The sequence below is a fragment of the Palaemon carinicauda genome, chromosome 8 (assembly GCF_036898095.1).
Source record: "Palaemon carinicauda isolate YSFRI2023 chromosome 8, ASM3689809v2, whole genome shotgun sequence".
In the NCBI taxonomy this organism is placed as follows: Eukaryota; Metazoa; Arthropoda; class Malacostraca; order Decapoda; family Palaemonidae; genus Palaemon; species Palaemon carinicauda.
Genome location: NC_090732.1, coordinates 41,357,412 through 41,376,296, shown reverse-complemented (window position 1 = coordinate 41,376,296; position 18,885 = coordinate 41,357,412). Strand labels below are relative to the sequence as shown.

General features: G+C 37.3%; 1 protein-coding gene across 2 annotated transcripts in view; it reads right to left on the bottom strand.

Moving 5' to 3' along the window:
- Positions 1–1,200: 1,200 nt before the first annotated feature.
- Exo70 (exocyst complex component 7) overlaps positions 1,201–18,885 on the bottom strand; it is a 394,184-nt gene continuing 376,499 nt past the window's right edge. For both annotated transcript variants that reach the window (XM_068378599.1, XM_068378598.1), the window contains exon 15: positions 1,201–1,591. In XM_068378599.1, coding sequence (XP_068234700.1) covers positions 1,489–1,591 — 103 coding nt within the window. In that variant the 3' untranslated portion in view covers positions 1,201–1,488. The remainder of the gene's footprint in view (positions 1,592–18,885) is intronic.

Below are 18,885 nucleotides of genomic sequence, written 5' to 3'. Positions count from 1 at the left end.
ATGCATTATTCCATGATGTTTGCCATTTACTAGATCTATGAGTTTTACAGATGCTGATTAATCATTGAGATAAACAGCAATATTTTATGTGAACATAGTGAATGTGGTATTGACTACTTTACACAGCATTTTCCTTTCCTTTAATGTCTATGAGACTTGGAGATCCAACAATTTTCAGCATTCATATCACACTCATGTAATGTATCTATGGATGTTCAACCCAAATCAAGGAAAGAGCTAAAATAAAAACATTTATGGTAATAAAGATGATAACTCACGAACAGTAGAGTATTACCTCGGGTATCGAGTGCTCCAGAACTTGAAAGATTGGTGATTGAACAAAATTTTCTAACTTTTTTGGCCTAGGGATCAAACAATTTAGAGGTCAAATAACTTGAAAGAACCTGTATGGACCAAGACAAAGGCAGATGAGCTAATTTACACATAACTCTAGCCCAGTTCAGGCTCGCAAAACATCCCATTAAATTTTTTATCAATTTAATTTATTTGTGTTCATCCATATACAATAGTAAATGGAACCGATTTCGTGTAAGAAAGAGGATGGGATGCTACCCCTAGTTCAGTGATGCAGGAAAAATATCATCTACAGTAGACAAGGCAGTAGCCAGCAGAGCAGGCAATTTTTATAATGATAATGCATTGTTACTTCAGAAACATCTTAATACGGAGGCAGAAACAATCCTCTCTTGATCAGTATTTAGTAAAAAGGTTTACTAATGAATCAAAGTTAGTCCCCTAAAATAGGTAAAGAAAAGAAAGCACCCAAGAGAGGCAGATAGCAAATGTTTTAAGGGAGGAGTGGGCTCCCTTTTCAAGCAACGTAAACACTTCTTCCTCACCACCTTCCACTCAAACCATCCCCTCTCCTTAAGGTACACGTAAAGTGTAGTTCAATGTTCATTTATTCCATAATTATTCACTTAACCCATTAATTGTAAATATTTTTCTTGTTTTTGGTATAATCTGATATTGTGAACTTTGTGTAAAATTAGCCCAAATAGGAGCATCCTTGGGTGTGGAACCAATTAATACATTTTCTAATCATTCTTATGAGGAATCATGATTCATTATTCTAACATAATTTAGGAATGAACTATGTTCGATCTCCGAGGTACCACTGTAATGTGATTTATGGAAAAGGAAACTAAACCTATTATTCAAATATTTTAAGGATAATAGCTCATTGACTTACATTTATTTGCTGTTCATAAAATAAATAAAAATTGATATGGTGGCATGTTTCCAGTAACCTTTACTGCTGTGTGTTCTGATATGAACACTGCTAGGTAAGGAAAACTAATTCAGATGATGTTGAAGCAAATCCTAGCTCAGATAAAGATTTGGACTGCATTCCCATAAACCCTATAGAAGGATATATACATATACAGTATGGGAAGTATTACATGCATCTAAAAATATACATTTGTTTGGCTAAACTATATCATACCACTACTCCATAATTTCCTTTTATGCAGCAACATCAAAGAACTTGTCTACCATTGTAGACACATCAGCTGGAGAATACTTGATATATTTTTCTGTGTTTTTAGTGAAGGTAACATTCATATATCTGTTGAGAGAGAAGACAATATAAATGATGCATTCCTTAAATATCAGATATATTACAAGAAATATACCACTTTACTTATATAACGGTAAGACTAGATGTACAATGTGGAAAATGTTTTAGCATTTTTTTTTTACATGTACTATTCTATTAATGTATTGAAGTCACTTTTATTGGTGATTATATTCCATATGGAAGTTTTAATTTTCTAAAGTGAAAGTACAGATAGCAGGCTATAAAATTCCATATCTTTTCCTGTTTCAATGACAAAAAAAGGTCAAGTCTTTTTTTGCAGAGATTGATTAAAGAGACTTTTGTATATATATAAGTATGACCTTTAGCTGTAATATTCCTCCCCACTAGGAATCATATGGACATAATAGTCATATTTCAGGGTTATTTACTAAGCAGTGAAGATATTGAATGAAGAGACTTTTGTATGTACAACAAGACTTTTAGTGGTAATTTTTATCACCACTGGGACATAAGGACATAATAATTATATTTCAGGATTATTTACCAAATAACCCAACGTTTTTCCCCTCTCCTTGTACAATACAGTGCATAGAACAAGTAATCTCAGAGAATTATATTACTGTATTTAGAGGCTATGATTTCAAATCTAGTTCTCATGAATTGATGAGAATGGTTTGTTAAAGAATTTGTTTATATGATAAAGACTAGCAGGGTTCAAGACCTCTTTTATTACATCTTTTTCTAGAAGTTTCACAATTTCTAATTTAAAAATCTGAGTCTGCTGTATTTGTTAGATATATCAGAAACGGAACTGGTTCATTGAACATGGGAGGATTAGAGGCTAGAAGGATCTGTTCACCCTCTTTGACTATACTGTAGCTAGCACTTAAGGATTGAGACAGAGGCTCTTCCAAAGGTAATAAAAGTGGGAAAATATTCCTCCAATAGGATTTGCAGGGATGGGCCATCATCGTATTTGCCGATAGGATCTTTGAATCCAGTAAGTAATTCTTCTGGAACATCTACTTGAGCGGAATCCTGATGTTTTACCACTGTTACAAAGGGTATTCCTTGGTGACAATTCTAAGGTTGTCTTAGCTATTGGCTTAAAGACGAGAACTTGGATATCCCAAGAAGAGACCTCAAAGTATCCCTTTGAATCCAGCCACCCACTTGAGCAATTACTTCATATATCAATCTTATTTACATCCAAAACAGGACCCAAAATAGGGCAGAAAGTAATTGAATATTTTGGTACCACTGAGGAACATACTTCTTTTCTTCTTTTAACCACAACACACAAAGGTTGCTACAGCCTTGGAAGACCCATCTGAAGTAGTCTTATCTAACCAAATCAGATAATCCAAAACCAAATGCAAGCCTTGATGATATACATATTTCTCTTCTATAAGACTAGAAATATCTCCTACTAGAGAACCTGTAATTGGGAGTATTTAAAAAAGACTTCCTACTTTGTTATCCATAAATGGCATTTCCTTACTAAACCAGCTTGTAAGCACTGCATTTAAAGATTTGCATCCATTAGCATTAATGATGGGCTCAAGACAGATTAAATTGTAATCTAAAACAAGGTTTGGCAACTTAATTTTATAAAAGTAAGAACGTCTTTGAGGTATACTGTATAGGACTTCAACATTAAATGACAACTAAAATTACCAGCATTCTTTGCTTTTAAGATAACCATTTACGGACTATCCAAAAATAAATAAGAAAATTTAGGTGTACAAATTACCTTTGTAGTATCCGTCTCTGAAGACTTGAAAGAAAAATCAGCATCAGGATTTACCTTAGGTAATTTATTTGGATATTATTCTGCAATAATTTTCCTTGAGTCTTAAAAAGGAGGTATTTCATCAAAATTACGCTCTTCATCTGAAGTTTTTCCATCCTCATCTTCATGTTTGGAAGGATCAAACGTGGTATTACTTAATGGGTTTACTGACTGTTTACGCTTGAGCTATTGTGCGTTTGTTTTTAAGGGACTTACATCAGCAGCTGAAATACTATTGCCTATATTTACCTCGTTAGAGTTAACCTCTGATGGGCTAGTGGTCGAGCTCGCAAGCACATGATGAGCACTGTCATTCAAAACATGATGCAACTGATTAGTTTTATTGAAATTTTACAATAAACATTTTGTTTGAGGGGAATCATACGATATGCCACGCCATGGAGATCATCACTACCAAAATTTGATTTGTTTAGTGCTGTACTGGAGTTCGGTGCTGGCGTGTCTTTATTGTCATCATCCCCGCTTAACACAAGGTCCTCAACTTACAAACTTATAGGTTCCAAGGAGCTATTTGTAAGTTGAATAATTTTACTGGTAGTAAGTTGTCCAGGGCACCAGCCACCCGTTGAGATACTACCGCTAGAGAGTTATGGGGCCTTTTGACTGGCCAGACATTACCACATTGGATCCTTCTCTCTGGTTACGGTTCACTTTCCTTTGCCTACACACACATCGGAATAGTCTGGCCTATTCTTTACATATTCTCCTCTGTCCTCATACACCTAACAACACAGATTACCAAACAATTCTTCTTCACTCAATGGGTTACTGAACTGTAATTGTTCAGTGGTGACTTTCCTCTTGGTAAGGGTAGAAGAGACTCTTTAGCTATGGTAAGCAGCTCTTCGGGGAGAAGGATACTCCAAAATCAAACTGTTGTTCTCTAGTCTTGGGTAGTGCCACAACCTCTGTACCATGGTCTTCCACTGTCTTGGGTTAGAGTTCTCTTGCTTGCGGGTACATTCGAGCGCACTCTCCTATCATATTTCTCTTCCTCTTATTTTGTTAAAAGTTTTTATAGTTTATATAGGAGATATTTATAGCTGTTACTCTTCTTAAAATATTTTATTTTCCTTTTTTCCTTTCCTCACTGAGCTATTTTCCCTGTTGGAGCCCCTGGGCTTATAGCATTCTGCTTTTCCAACTAGGGTTGTGGCTTAATAATAAGTCAAATTTTGTCCTGGGTAGGCCTAACTTAACTCCCATGCCTATGATTTCCAATGACAAAAGTCAACCAATAATCCCATTACTTATGAAATAGATATCAGGTTATTGCAAATGTTTTTTTTCTTACTGTAATAGATTATATGATATTGTTTCATTACAGTATTTCATCCTATTACAGTATATGAACTTTTGATATAACATCTGATATTTATGATTTCAGTTGGATATGTGTTTGTATCTCCGAATGTTTGTAAGTTGAAGACCTTCCAGCAATTAGCACAGTCTTCTCTGGATTTCCTCCTGAACTGAAAGCATGTTTCCTTTTGCACTTTTGAATTTTTACTTTAGTCGGCAACCATAGAAACATATCTTTTCTTAAGAGGAACAGCGAAGCCTCCACACTTCTCACAACAGTTATTTAAATAATAATACTGTCCCAAACATGATATATGATGAAATTGCATATCATGATCACTCAGAAACAATTCCCTTGAGAAATCTACATAGCAGTTACTAACTAATCCAGAAGAAGAATTCTTTAAACACTTAAAAACCTAAAATGAACAATCTAGAGTTCAGAGCTTTTGTCAAACTAAAGGGGACACACAGACTGAAAGGACAAAGGTTGTGTGCAGTGCCCAAGCCATTGGATCTTCCTATTAACTATTAGATTGCCTCATTACTTTACTAGAGGAATAAGTCTATTGAAAGGAAAGAAAACTGGAATACAGGATTATTCTAGTTTTTGGATTGAAATTAATATAAAATTTAGACCTTAAGACAAGGCCATTCAACACTATATAATGCAAATTAATCAATCATAATCGTACACTCACACCATTTGGTATCATTTTAACCTATAAGACCAATCACACCACTTTAATGCAATAACATCTAAATGTGAAATAAGATGGTATTAAAAGGAAAAAATAAATAAATGAAAAAAATTAATTAAAGCTTGTGATATAACCCAATACTCTGTACAAATTTTTTCAAGTTCAGGGTATTACAATTTCACCCAGTATATCTCTTAAAAGTTTGTCCTGGAGTAAATGTGTACTACTCTATAGATTAAAAAAAGAAGACAATCGACAAAAACATATTTAACATCCATTGTCACTTGGCAGGTATTACAAAGAGGGGCTTGTCTCCACTCTTCATTAAATAATTGTGACTTGCATGTGTATGGCCTATAGGTACTCTAGTTAAAATTATGGGGGATGGGTTAAGTAGCTTTGAAGCTTCCATACCAGCCTTATCTACTCGTTGATTCTCATCCACCCCAACATGGGCAGGGACCCAACAGAAGTGAACACTGATATTCTTCCTAGACTGCAGAAGTACTAACCAGTCCTGCACCTTTTGTACTAGATGATGGTCTGGCCTAATTTGTTTAATTGAGAGTAAAACACTTTTGGAATCCATAAAGATTCCAAACTATTTAGATTACAATTTTTAAAAATAAGTCACACTGTGAGAATTATTGCATACAGCTCAGCAGTATATAATGAACAAGAGGAGAGAAGTTTCTAATAACAAAATCCCCCACCACATTGCACTTCAAAATCCTATAGCTGATTTGGAACCATCCGTAAAAACATGTTTCCCATGATGTTGAGCAGCATGATTTAAAAATTCCCTTTCCATTACCTTACTGGGTAAGGTATTTTCCCCTGCCGTAAGACATACTTTAACAGTTGGATTACACCAAGGAGGAGACTTGGAATATCTTACCTCTGCTATCTGTGCTGTTAACAAACCTACTTCTCTGGCATTATTTTTCAGCTGTACTTTCAATGACTTGGGCACTCTAGATCTAGATATGTTAGACGCTCATTCTAAAGGAGCCCTCACATATTTACAGTTTGGATTGTTTTTCATAGTGAGGGGCCTAACTAAAAACTTCAAACTCAACTCCTCTCTGCAGATGGAAAGGGAAACCATGCCAGAATCCACATACAAACTACCAAAGGGAGTTGTTTTGTATGCAGCAGAGTTGTTTTGTATGCACCAGTGCAGATGAAGAGCTCCATATTGTGAACAACAAGTTTTTCAATAAAGTCTTAGTAGCTGCCTCATATATTTGACACGCATGGTCTAACTTGTTCAGACACAAAGATGTATAAATTCTAAGCAAAGTTGTTATATCAGGACACCAATCAAAATGTGATACAACTATCAAGATGTTTAGTGAGTTTTCAACTGTGCTGGATAGGTAATTTATATTGGTACCAAATGTTATCTTTTTTTTTGTCAAAAATTACCCCAAGAAACTTTACATCGTCTTCATATGGAAGCATACAATCATTTAAGAAAAGGGGGGTAGGAACTCTTATTTTTTACGAGTTCGAGTAAAACGAATGGCTTTGGTCTTCTGAAGAGAGAACAGGAATCCCTGAGAATTTGTCCATGCAGAAGCAGCATTTATAGTAATTTGAAGTTTTTGGCATTCTTGTAAAGCAGATAATCCACTACAATAAATTGAAAAATCATCAACAAATAGTTACCCTTGTATCCCATGAGGTGACTCATGACACTATTGATAGCAACAGCAAAAAAGGTCACACTTGGAATGCTGCCTTAGGGGACACCTTTTTGCATGTAGGATGGAGATAGTTCTGACCATACTCTTACTTTAATTGAGCTGTTTCATAAAAATTCTTCAATAAAAGAAAACATATATCCTTCTATACCCAACGACGCCCACTTCTTTAAAATATTGCCCTTCCAGGTGGTGTCATAAACCTTTTTAAGGTAAAAAAAAAAAAAAAAAAAAAAAGGGACATTCATCTCTTGGTTCCGGTTATAAAAGGCATTTGAAATTTCCCTTGATAAAGTCAGCAAAGGGTCTAGCATACTTCGGTTTTTCCTAAAACCAAACTGCCTGTTTGATGAAAGGTTTTTTAATTCTAGATACCATACAGGAAAAAGCAGCATTTATAGCATGCTTGTAGTGCAGATGATCTACTACAATAAATTGCAAAATCACCAACAAATAGTAACTCCTGTATACCAGGAGGTAGGCGACTCATGAGACTATTGATCGCAACAGCAAATAAGGTCACACTCAGTACACTGCCTTGGTGAAAACCTTGCATGTAGGATGGAGATAGATCTGACTCTATTTCTACTTTAATCAATTGGTTCGATAAAAAATTTTCAATAAAAGAAAACATATGTCCTACTATACCCCACGAGGCCAACTGGTTTAAATACCGCCCTTCCAGGTGGTGTCATACGCCTTTTCGAGGTCAAAAAAGACACCCACCACCTGGTTTTGGTTAGAAAAGGCATTGGAAATTTCCCTTGATAACATCAACTAAGGCTCTAGCGCATTTCAGTTCTTCCTAAAACCTAACTGCCAGTTTCATAAAAGGGTTTTTGATTCTAGATACCACACAAGTCTGTTGTTGATCATTCACTCAAATAGTTTTCATAAGCAACAAGTCAAGGCTATAGACCTACAACTAGATGGCAGTTCTGGGTCTTTACTAAACTTGTGGCCGGGAATTATGATTGAAGTATGCAAGGAATCAGATGTATGGGAAGCCTGTAGACTATTAAGGGTTTCTAATAAAAAGTCCTTAGTATCAGCTGGGAGATATGAAATCAGCTCAAACCGGATGCCATCCTCACTTGGGGGAGTCAAAGACGAACTAGAGATAGCATTTGGCATCTCCTCCATACTAAAAGGTAAGTTAAAAGCTTCAGTATTGGAAGAAGCAGGAGGAACAACCGATGTTGTTGCTCTAATTTGTTGAAATGCTGGGGAATTATTGTCAGCACTTGATACATAAGCGAAGTGCTTAGCAAGTACCTCTGATAATCTTTTGAGTCAGATATATATCTACTATTTTCCCTTAATATTGGTATAGGCCTTGGGGCAAATTCACCTTGAAGTTTTCTAATCTTGTCCCATATTTCCTTTGGGTCACTTTCCTTGCATTGGCACATTCTTTACTCCACCAAGGAACTACAGAGCGATGAGGTAAACCAAATGTTTTAGGTATAAATTTGCTAGCATTATCATCAATAGCATTTGAAAGATGTTGATAAGCCTGTACTAGAGATGTAGAGTCACCTTACTCTCTACTGGTGTGTGCTCAGTTCTCTTAAGATGTCCAGTCTGCCTTCTCCATCTTCCATTTTGGAGGATACGGAGAATAAAGATTGTGGGCATATCATCACTGCAATGTGATGATTGACTGACCAAAGGTAATCCAATCGAAGGGATGAAGATCAGATTGACAAATCGATGGCTGATGTAGAGTTGTGGAATACATCATACCTAGTTGGAGAACCATCATTCATTAGTATTAGATCAGTGTTGTCGATTAATTCTTCAACAAGATTACCCCATCTATCACGCCCATTTGCACCCCATAAAGTATGCTTTGCAACAAAATCACCAATTAAAATAAAAAGGGCAGGGAGCTGATTGGTCAGGTCTTGAAGGTCAGAGAATCTCAGACTTCTTCGATTCCCAACATGATCTAAGGCTGGGGTCACACATCTGCAAGTAAGCTCTGCGACTCGCTACGATAAAAAAAAACCAAGAAATTGCAGAAAGTCTAGCGATTGTTCTGCAGTTAATGTCGGAGCGACCTGTTGCCTGCTTCCTGCTAGATTTCCGCTTGCTTATTCTTGGACCTGGGCAACTGTTGGAGGGTGAGTTGAACGAGAGTTGCCGCCTACTGCGTTCAGCATGGGATTATCCCTGCAAATAATAGGGACTATTGTGGATTCCCATGAGATTTATTGCGAGGGCTTAAGAATACCGCTCAATTACCACTAGATTGCCACTCGACTTGGCAACGAGTGCACAACAATTGGCAAGGAGGTATACAAAGGGAAGTTTCTGTATTTACTTCATTTGTAGTGATCATTAAACATTTTTTATTTGTTCATATTCTTTATTTACTATTGAAGTCATTGATAATGATTGCACATTTTATTCATTCACATTCGTTTTCTTTGTTGATTTCATTCAGTGATAATTTAACATCTTTTCATCGATGCATATTTTTTATTTTCTATTTAAGTCATTGATATTCATTGCACATTCTATTTATTCACGTTCGTTTTTTTTTTTTTATCAACTACATTCATAGTGACCATTCAACATCTTTTTATCTATTCATATTCTTTACTTCCTATTTAAATTATTGATAATGATTGCAGATCTTATTTGTTCACGTTCATTTTCGTTATTGATTTTACACATAATGACCATAATTGGACGACTCCGAACTGTGGTAGAGCATCTCTTTACCACTGCCTTTAAGCGAGCGGGAAACGTCACATGGTCGTGATGCTGTGTTGCTAGATCGTAGGCTCCATATACTCGCTAGATCCTACAATGATTTCGTTGTACATACCTGCAAATGTTGCAAAGGAACTGTTAGCAAATCGTAGCGAGGAACGATTCACCTATGACTCCGCTGCAAAGTTTTGCAGCAGACAAAATTCGCAGAAGGTCGCCACAGTTTTGAACAGACCAAAAAGTTCACAACGTGGTCGCGACCGGATTAACCATGTGCGATACTTCGCAGGCCGACCAGATAGGTTGAGCAACTCTCCCGTGTATTTCTGCACATATTCAAGGGGGATTCGTTGTAGAATGGAGATACTGAAAAATATGGCTGTTTTCCAACATCGCAGCGAGTCGCAGCCCTTGGTTGCAGATGAATGACCCCAGCCCAAGAGGAAAAGTTTTAAAGAGGGTTCAAGATATAGCAAGCATAAAGTCATTTTTTTCCCAATACGTTTTCTAACAACACATGCCTGTAGTGGTGTATTGAGGGGGATGATTTCAAATTTTAAAGACTTGTGAATAATAAAACCTGTGTCACCTTGAGCTCTTGCACCTTGCAAAGGAGGGAATCTACAAAAATTATAATAGAGTCTAGGATTAAAGGGTTTGTCACTGATCTTGGTTTCCTGTAGACAAATTATCTTTGCGTCTGAGTCCCTAGTTAAAGTTTTTATTTGATCATTACTAGTATTTAGACCTCTGCAGTTCCACTGGATGATGGACGTTATTTTTCATTATTATTTTTCTTTGTCTCGTTTATCTTTTGGGACTTTTCAGATGAAGCCAGGTAAGGCCTAGAGATGGAGGGATTTATTATGGCACCGCTCTTCTTTCCATTCTTTCTGTTATCTTTGTATAAGTCAGCCTTAGGATCATGAGCAGGAAGGCACTTACTGGGTGTAGATGAGGGCGAGGATGACAAGAACCTTTTCCTTTCTGGAAGCTCTTATTTTCCAATCTCCATTAAGTCAGGTAGAGATTCTGCCCGAGAAAAAACTTTTGAGGTGGAGGGAGCCATATTGACTTCCTTGGAGGATTGTGCTCAAACTTCAACAGGTCAAACACTTGACCCAAAAGCTCGACTACCACCTCTAAGGGAGATGCACCTGATGAGGATTCTGTCTGTGGTAGTGCTTCTGAGGTGGTGGGAGCCATCTTGACCTCTTTTGAGGTATGTTCTCTGGCTTTAGAAGGTCGAGCACTTGACCCAGATGGCTGCACCTGACGTGGCAGGTGCTACCACTGGTCCCCCTGTGGTAGTAAGGGATAGTGGATTATTACTTTTTAGTAACACCTTAATAGCTTGAGCAAAATTAAGTTGCTGACTTAGTAAATTTTCTGCATGGCCTACAGTAATATGTTCAGCATTTGCTTTCAAGATGGTAGCTTCTTGTTCCTTGTATTCTCTACAACTTTTTATCGTTTGATTTATGGTCTTTTTTACAGTTTGCACAGGTTGTATCTCTGTTGCATTGGCCATGTTCTAAAAAAAAAAAAAGTTGATGCAGAGTTTTGTATTATTGAAGTACTGGGATGGGTGACCATACTTGAAAAAAATTGAAGCATTGTAAAGGCTTAAGTATATATTCTCGAACACATATTCTTTCATTCTCAGTATTTACATGATCAGGTATAACAGGGGTTTCACATGTTAAAATTATCATCCTTGTTTTGGGATCTTACTTACTTTACAAACATTAGAAGGGCACATGTGACTATCGAAAACCACACCTTTACCATAACTGAAGCTCATGTGTGGATTAATATCTTTAATAGGATCAGTGTCTTCAATCTTCATGCCACAAAGAATGAAAGCTTGAGTATCTGATTTTTAATTGATCAAAACAGATTGTTTACTGTATATACTAATATCCTTACTTTTAATTAAACCAAATGTTTTTATAAATTTACTCATCCTGTAATAGTTGCAATTTTCAATCTTCCCAGATGCAATGATCCATGTTGGAGTTTTGGGGGTTATTACTTATGGAAAGTTTCTTTGTATTTTATCACATCGACCCCCCGAAATCATACATTCGTCAATTCTTATGCTCTCTAATTTTTTGTTTGCTTCTAAACCAATCTCGAAACTTGAAAATAATACCCAAGCTTCCCAAAAGCCTTTACTACTGTTAAGTTCCATGAAAATTTCTTTGATTGACCCAAATCTATAAAAAGGCTTCATGAATTGTATCACATCTATAACCTATTGGAATGTTTTCTAAATGGAGAATTTTAAAATTTTTACTTGGATCTGTTAATGCGCCAGAACCAGAGGGTAAAGTAATACTGTTGTACGAGAAAAATTTTCTGCCAGTGCCAATGAATTGTCTGTAATAACACTGAACAAAGTATTGTTGGAGGAATCCTTTTACTTTGCCGACATCCTCAACATATTTTTTCTTATTTTTACTAGCAGAGGTCGCCAACGGTGTTTTAGGAGTAATGTTGATAAAACTGAGATTCCAGAGAGAAGCAATAACATCAAGGAAAGTTTATAGAAATAATTTAAAGCCAATCTAAAATAAAAAAAAAAAAACTAATGGATTGGTCAAATTGAAAACTATTAATTTCTTCAACACCCGTATTGCACCACTAAAAATTGTAAAATTACCCTTGCCTGTTATTGTTAGCTTTTAATAGCAATAAGAATACCATACAGCTCTCCTATAAAGACCAATAGTGGTAAATGAATGAAACTCTGCTATTAAAGGAATCTATAGTTACTCCAAATCCAATCTCAATATTGGCTTTAAAGCCATCGGTAAAAATACAATTCGTATTTCGATGATGTAGTGCATGCTCCTAAAAATAGGAAAAATATCGTTTATTGTATTTGTTGAAACCAGTGAATTAATGACAAAAGGATAATTCTAGAGGTTTCCTAAGAGAGGTGACTGGGGGTCTTTAAAATCACCATTCTGCTCATGGTTATTATTATTATTATTATTATTTGCCAAGCTACAACCCTAGTTGGAAAAGCTGAATGCTACAAACCCAGGGGCTCCAACAGGGAAAATACCCAAGTGAGGAAAGGAAACAAGAAAAAATAAAATATTTCAAGAAGAATAACATTAAAATAAATATCTACTTAAACTATATAAACTATAACAAAACAAGAGGAAGTGAAATGAGATACAATAGTTTGCTCGAGTGTACCCTTAAGCAAGAAAACTCTACCCCAAGACAGTGGAAGACCATGGTACAGAGGCTATGGCACTACCCAAGACTAGAGAACAATGGTTTGATTTCGGAGTGTCCTTCTCCTAGAAGAGCTGCATACCATAGCTAAAGTCTCTTCCACCCTTAGCAAGAGGAAAGTGGCCACCGAACAATTACAGTGCGTTAATTACCCTTGGGTGAAGAAGAATTGTTTGGTAATCTCAGTGTTGTCAGATGTGAGGACAGAGGAGAATCTGTAAAGAATAGGCCAGACTATTCGGTGTATGTGTAGGTAAAGGGAAAGTGAACCGTAATCAGAGAGAAGGATCCAATGTGGTACTGTCTGGCCAGTCAAAGTACCCCATAACTTTCTAGCGGTAGTATCCCAACTGGTGGTTGATGCCCTGGCTTCAATCTGATTGTATAAAGCTTTGACGATGTAGAGTGACCATCATAATTCACAAGAATTCTCCCTGCGGCAGTTTGAAAGGCAAGCAGGTATGGGAGCATCTGTACCCTATATCAGCATCTAATTATGGAAGAATAGCAATATAAGCCAGAGGCTGATCTCCAGAAGCAAATAACAGACTCGGGATAAAGGATGAATAACGACTTAACAGCATTAGTAGTTAATCTAATGCCAGTATGATTAACAGAATCTAAAATCTATAATTTGCTAGGGGTAGGGAAAGAATATTCTTAACGGCCACCAGACAGTTTAGATAAAATAAGGGCTTTATACCATTTTGCCCAAGATGTATGAGCCAAAAGATTTTTTAAAAACTGAACACTATAAACATTTTACTTTCAGCCTCTTGAGATGTAAGACTTAGATCAACTTGCTGTCAAAATTTAAACCCAGAAATCCTTTTTGTTAAACAAAGGAAAACAGCATTTCTGGGTGCTGCTAGACTGACTTGAGATAAATTGGCACATCATTTGTAGGTCAAATTTCCAAACTGGTGGGTAACTAAGGTCAAGATATATTCTGCTGTGATTTTACACATGTGCTTCATCATTGCATATGGAACTACATTTGGACCGGTTGCTGGAACATGTACAGGGGAGACTGCTGGTTTCTTCTTTTAATGGATGTAAAGTGTATTATTTTGTTCTTCTCTACATCTATATTGGAATTCTCAACAATCTCCTGAGTTTGGGGATTTTCAAAATTCTATGCCAATGAATTACTTACTTTGAAAGCAATTGTGCACCTAATACTAATGATAAATTTCTAAAATGGGTGGAGGATTTTGAGTAAAATAACCAAAAATTTTAAGAACTTGTCTTCAAACAGTTGGAGGCAGAGTTCTTTTATTCACTGACGAAACAAAGGATGGCCACTAAAACTCTGAAGTGCTTATTTGATATAACATCTGCATTATTTATATACATCATGACGTATATGTCTACCCATTAATCCAGATGTACCCAACTTGGTACACCTTCAGTTTCGGACAAAAGACAGCAGAATTTACCAGCCATGATCTCAGACCTGTTTGTGGATAGACCAATGGTCTGGGGACTCTTTCAAGTCAATGTTTCGAGGAATCTCAGGAAAAAGACTATACAGGTCCAGTGCAAGGAATTCTCTAGATCTGGTACCAAGCCCATAGACTTTCTGTTCCCCCAAAACGTTTTCCTATGGGGAAACTGTTCTGAAGAGGTGTGATGCTGTTTTAGGAAGGTGCTCTAGTTAGCTGTTCCCTAGAGATACAACAGTCCTCATCAACCCTCCTCTCTTTCCATCCTCAGACATGATGAAAGCAATCAAGAAGTTAGAAAGACTGGGACAGAGGCTTGTAGTCATCAGAGCAACGGCACTGACAATGTCTACTCCTCAGAAACAGACTACGAAATCGTCCTTTAGGCAACACCCCCAACAGAGACGCCTCCTACCGCCCACAGAAGGACAACAACTTTGGAGGCAGAATCCTATGCTAACTTTCGTCAGAGAAGTAACCCATCCATCTGAAGAGGACTTGGTGGCAAAAGTTTATGCTAGGGAGGGCTTGTCCCCCAGCTTACCACCTGTGGAGGATGCCTGCTAAGCAAAAGGCAAAGGTAGCAGGATATGGGGGCTGACCCTGGGACAGTAGAAGTCCTCCGTTCAGGGTATCGGAACCCCTTTACAGACTATCCACCTCCTCTGACCAGGAATCAGATCCTACCATATTATAAGAAAGGATCATCAAAATATTTACTCCTGCCAAAGGAACTCGCCAAACTTCTGAGCAAGGATGCGGTAGAAGACGTTTTCGACGACTCTCTGAATTTTCTCAGGAATCTATTCCTGGAAGAGAAATTGGCGGGAGGTTGGAGACCCGTCATAAACCTTTCCCTCTTAAACGTCTCCATTCTGCAGACAAGGTTGAAAATGGAGACTCCATCCTCCATTCTCCAGTCCAGGCCATCAGGAAGAATGATTACCTTCTGGCTATAGACCTGAAAGATGCTTACGTTCATGTACCCATTTATCCGACCTTGAGGAAGTACCTAAGGTTTCCCTTTCAAAACAAAATGTTCCAGTTCAAAGTGCTATGCTTCGGCCTGTCTACAGCTCCTCAAGTCTTCACCAAAGTCTTTGTCCTTGTCTCAGCCTGGGCTTATGCCATGGGTATCAGGCTGTTGAGATACTTAGACGACTGGCTTCTCCTGGCGGAATCACAAGGTCCCTGGTGAAGCACAGAGACGTGTTGTTGGATCTGTGCATAGAGTTAGAGATTCAGCTGAATCTCCAGAAGTCCAGCCTCGTCCCCAGCAAAACCATCGGGTATCTGGGCATGGACATAGACTTAGTACCTTCCCTGCGGCAGACAGAGTGGCAAGGTTCAAGACTTTGGCAGCAACTTAACTGAAAGGGACCTCCTGCCTACCTGACCATGGCAGATGTTATTAGGTTACCTGGCCTCGTAAGAAAAACTTGTTACCCTGTGGAGATTGCATCTATGCTCGGTGCAGTGGGCTTTGAATATCCAGCGAACTTAAGCTTCAGACCATCATGCAACCCTACTACGAGTACCTGAGGAGGTGATATTGGGCCTCCTGTGGTGGCTGAAGGAGGAGAACCTGTTAGTGAGAACACCCCTTCAAGATCCTTCCCCACATTTCTGGCTGTTCACAGATGTATCTTGCCAGGGATAGGGCACCCAAATGGGAAAGGAACAGATCTTGGTTCTATGCTCAGAAGAAGACATAAACTTCCTGGAAATGATAGCAGCGCAACTAGCATTACTCCACTTTGCAAGGATTCTGAAAAGTCATTCCTTGGTAGTGACGAGCAAAAACTCCATGGAAGTGACTTACATCTCCAAAACAAGTAGGCGTAGCCTCTTTCCTGCTATGCAATCTACTTACTTTCTTACTTTGATGGCTGCTTTTCCGGTCACATACAGCAGGGGAATCCCACTCTCTACAAGACCTCCACTGTTGTTTTACCTTGATCGTTCAGAGTATTTAACGTTTCATATCACAGATTGTTCATTTACTGTTAAATCATCACTATCAAAAGACTCATGAAATAAGAAAGTCTTCAGTTTCCTCTTGAAAGCCTTAATGTCTTCAATAATTCGAATGTTTCGTGAGAGCTTATTATATAATCTCAGGGCCGCATATTTAAAGGCTCTGCAGCCTAAAGTAGACATAAATCTAGGTTCCAACAGTTTGAAGCCATCTGTAACTATTCTCGTGTCGACACAATTTGTTGGCTGCACAATATGTAGCAATTCTCTCAAGTATTTTGGACGCCCGGTTCTGATAACTTTGTGGGTTATTGTACATATTTTAAATACAATTTTTGCTTTAATCGGCAGCCAGTGCAAATCGATTAGTATAGGGGTGATCCTTTCTCTAGGTGGGACACCTTTTATCAGTCTTGCTCCTCTGTTTATTATGTTTTGTAATTTCTTAAGTTGCACTTTTGGTAAATTGTAGTAGAGTTGCAGTAGTCAAGCCTGGTAATAACACAGTTTATCACAAGTTTCTTTACATAATTTTCATTCAGGTACTTTTTTATAAACGCAATATTTCTTAGATGATAACCAGCACTTTTTATTACATTATTAATTTGGGCATTTACAGACAACTTACAGTCAAGAAATACACCTAGATCTCGAACTTTACTAGATATCGGCACCGAGTCATTATTTATGTTCATTTGAATATCACCTAAGTTTTTCACGCTGTTTCTCTTACCCACCACCATCAATTCAGTTTTGTTCTCATTTAATTTTAGTTGTTTAAATGTCATCCATTCTCTAACACTATCAAGGATTCGGTTTAGAGTTTCAGTAGTGTCATGTATATCATTTATGGAGAAGTAAAATTGTGTGTCATCTGCAAATAGTTTAAACTTCACGCCATGCCTTTGTAGCATTTTCGATAGACCAATAGTATAGATGCAAAATAAGATTGGGCCAAGTACACTCCCCTGGGGTACCCCTCAGTTTAAGGGTTCATATGATGAATAAGAGTTTCCAATTTGTACACGGTAATTTCTACCAACCAAGCAGTCTTTTAGGTATTCGAAGGCTTGGTCTTCAACGCTGATGGACCGTCGATCATTTAGTAGCAGTTCATGCACAACTGTATCAAAAGCAGCCCTTGAGATCGAGCAGTATTAAGATACCACATTTATTTTCATCCATCATTTCTAGCATATCATTTACAACAGAGCAGATGGCTGTTTCCGTAGAGTATAGTTTCCTGTAAGCAGATTGGTTGTCAGGCAAAGCTTCTATTACTTTTAAGTGGCTGACTAGTTGTTCAAGAATTACATAATCAAGCACTTTTGACACAAAGGATAGATTTGAAATAGGTCTATATGAGCTTAATTTCTGGTAGTCCAGTGCATTTTTCAGAACTGGTATGACTATAGCCATTTTCTCAGATTTAGGGAACTTACATTCATCAATGCTTGCATTTGCTATTCTCATTATTATTTCGGCTGGACTAGGAAAGTCTCTCTCTCCAATTACTTCAGGTATTGGCACAGGATCGATGGCGCAGTTTGTTTTCTTTGTTCTCTTGATAATTCTGGTGATGTCATCTTGTGTTATGTTGTTAAATCGTATTAATTTTGTCCGTGCGCCAAGTGTATCATTAATCTGATGTTGAGTATTTACAAATGACCTGGTTATGTTTTCAATTTTGTTTTTAAAGAATACTAGAAAATTATTTGCTAATTCCTGATTACTGTATCCATTAGGTAGCTTCTTTTCTTTTACACTTTCCATTATACCATTCAGGAGACGATATAACTTATTTATGTCTGTTGCTGCTTCGAGGATCTTTCTCTTATAGTATTCACTTTTTTTCCTTCTTAGTAGGTAGTTATATTGACACGCAGCAGTTATGTATTCTACCCAAGTACTTTCAGTTTTTAACCTATTCCACTTTCTTTCTTTACGTCTTTTTTCCTTCTTTTTTACCAAGGTCTCTCTATCAAACCAAGGAGATTGGTCTTTTACGGTTATAGTCTTTTCCATCGGTGGGCACATGGTATCATATTCTCATTTACTCACTTGATTGTAAGTGGTCATAAGACAGTTAGCACACTTAGCTCCTAACAGACGTTGATCATCATGATCTCAGGGAATGTTGATTGCATCATTTATTTTCTTTGTAACTTCTTCAATAAATACGGTAGGAGAAAAATTTGATTTATGTCTACAGTTTATTTTCTTTACTAATGCATGTTTCTGTAGAGGTAGACTAAACGTAATAAGTTTGTGTACTGGGGAGATAGTACATTTCTCTTCGACTTTTATATCAGATACAATATTATTCATGTCATCACTTATAAGCAAGTGTAGCGTATGCCCAGTTAAAGTAGTTGTCCAGTCGACATTATTCAATAGTCAATAC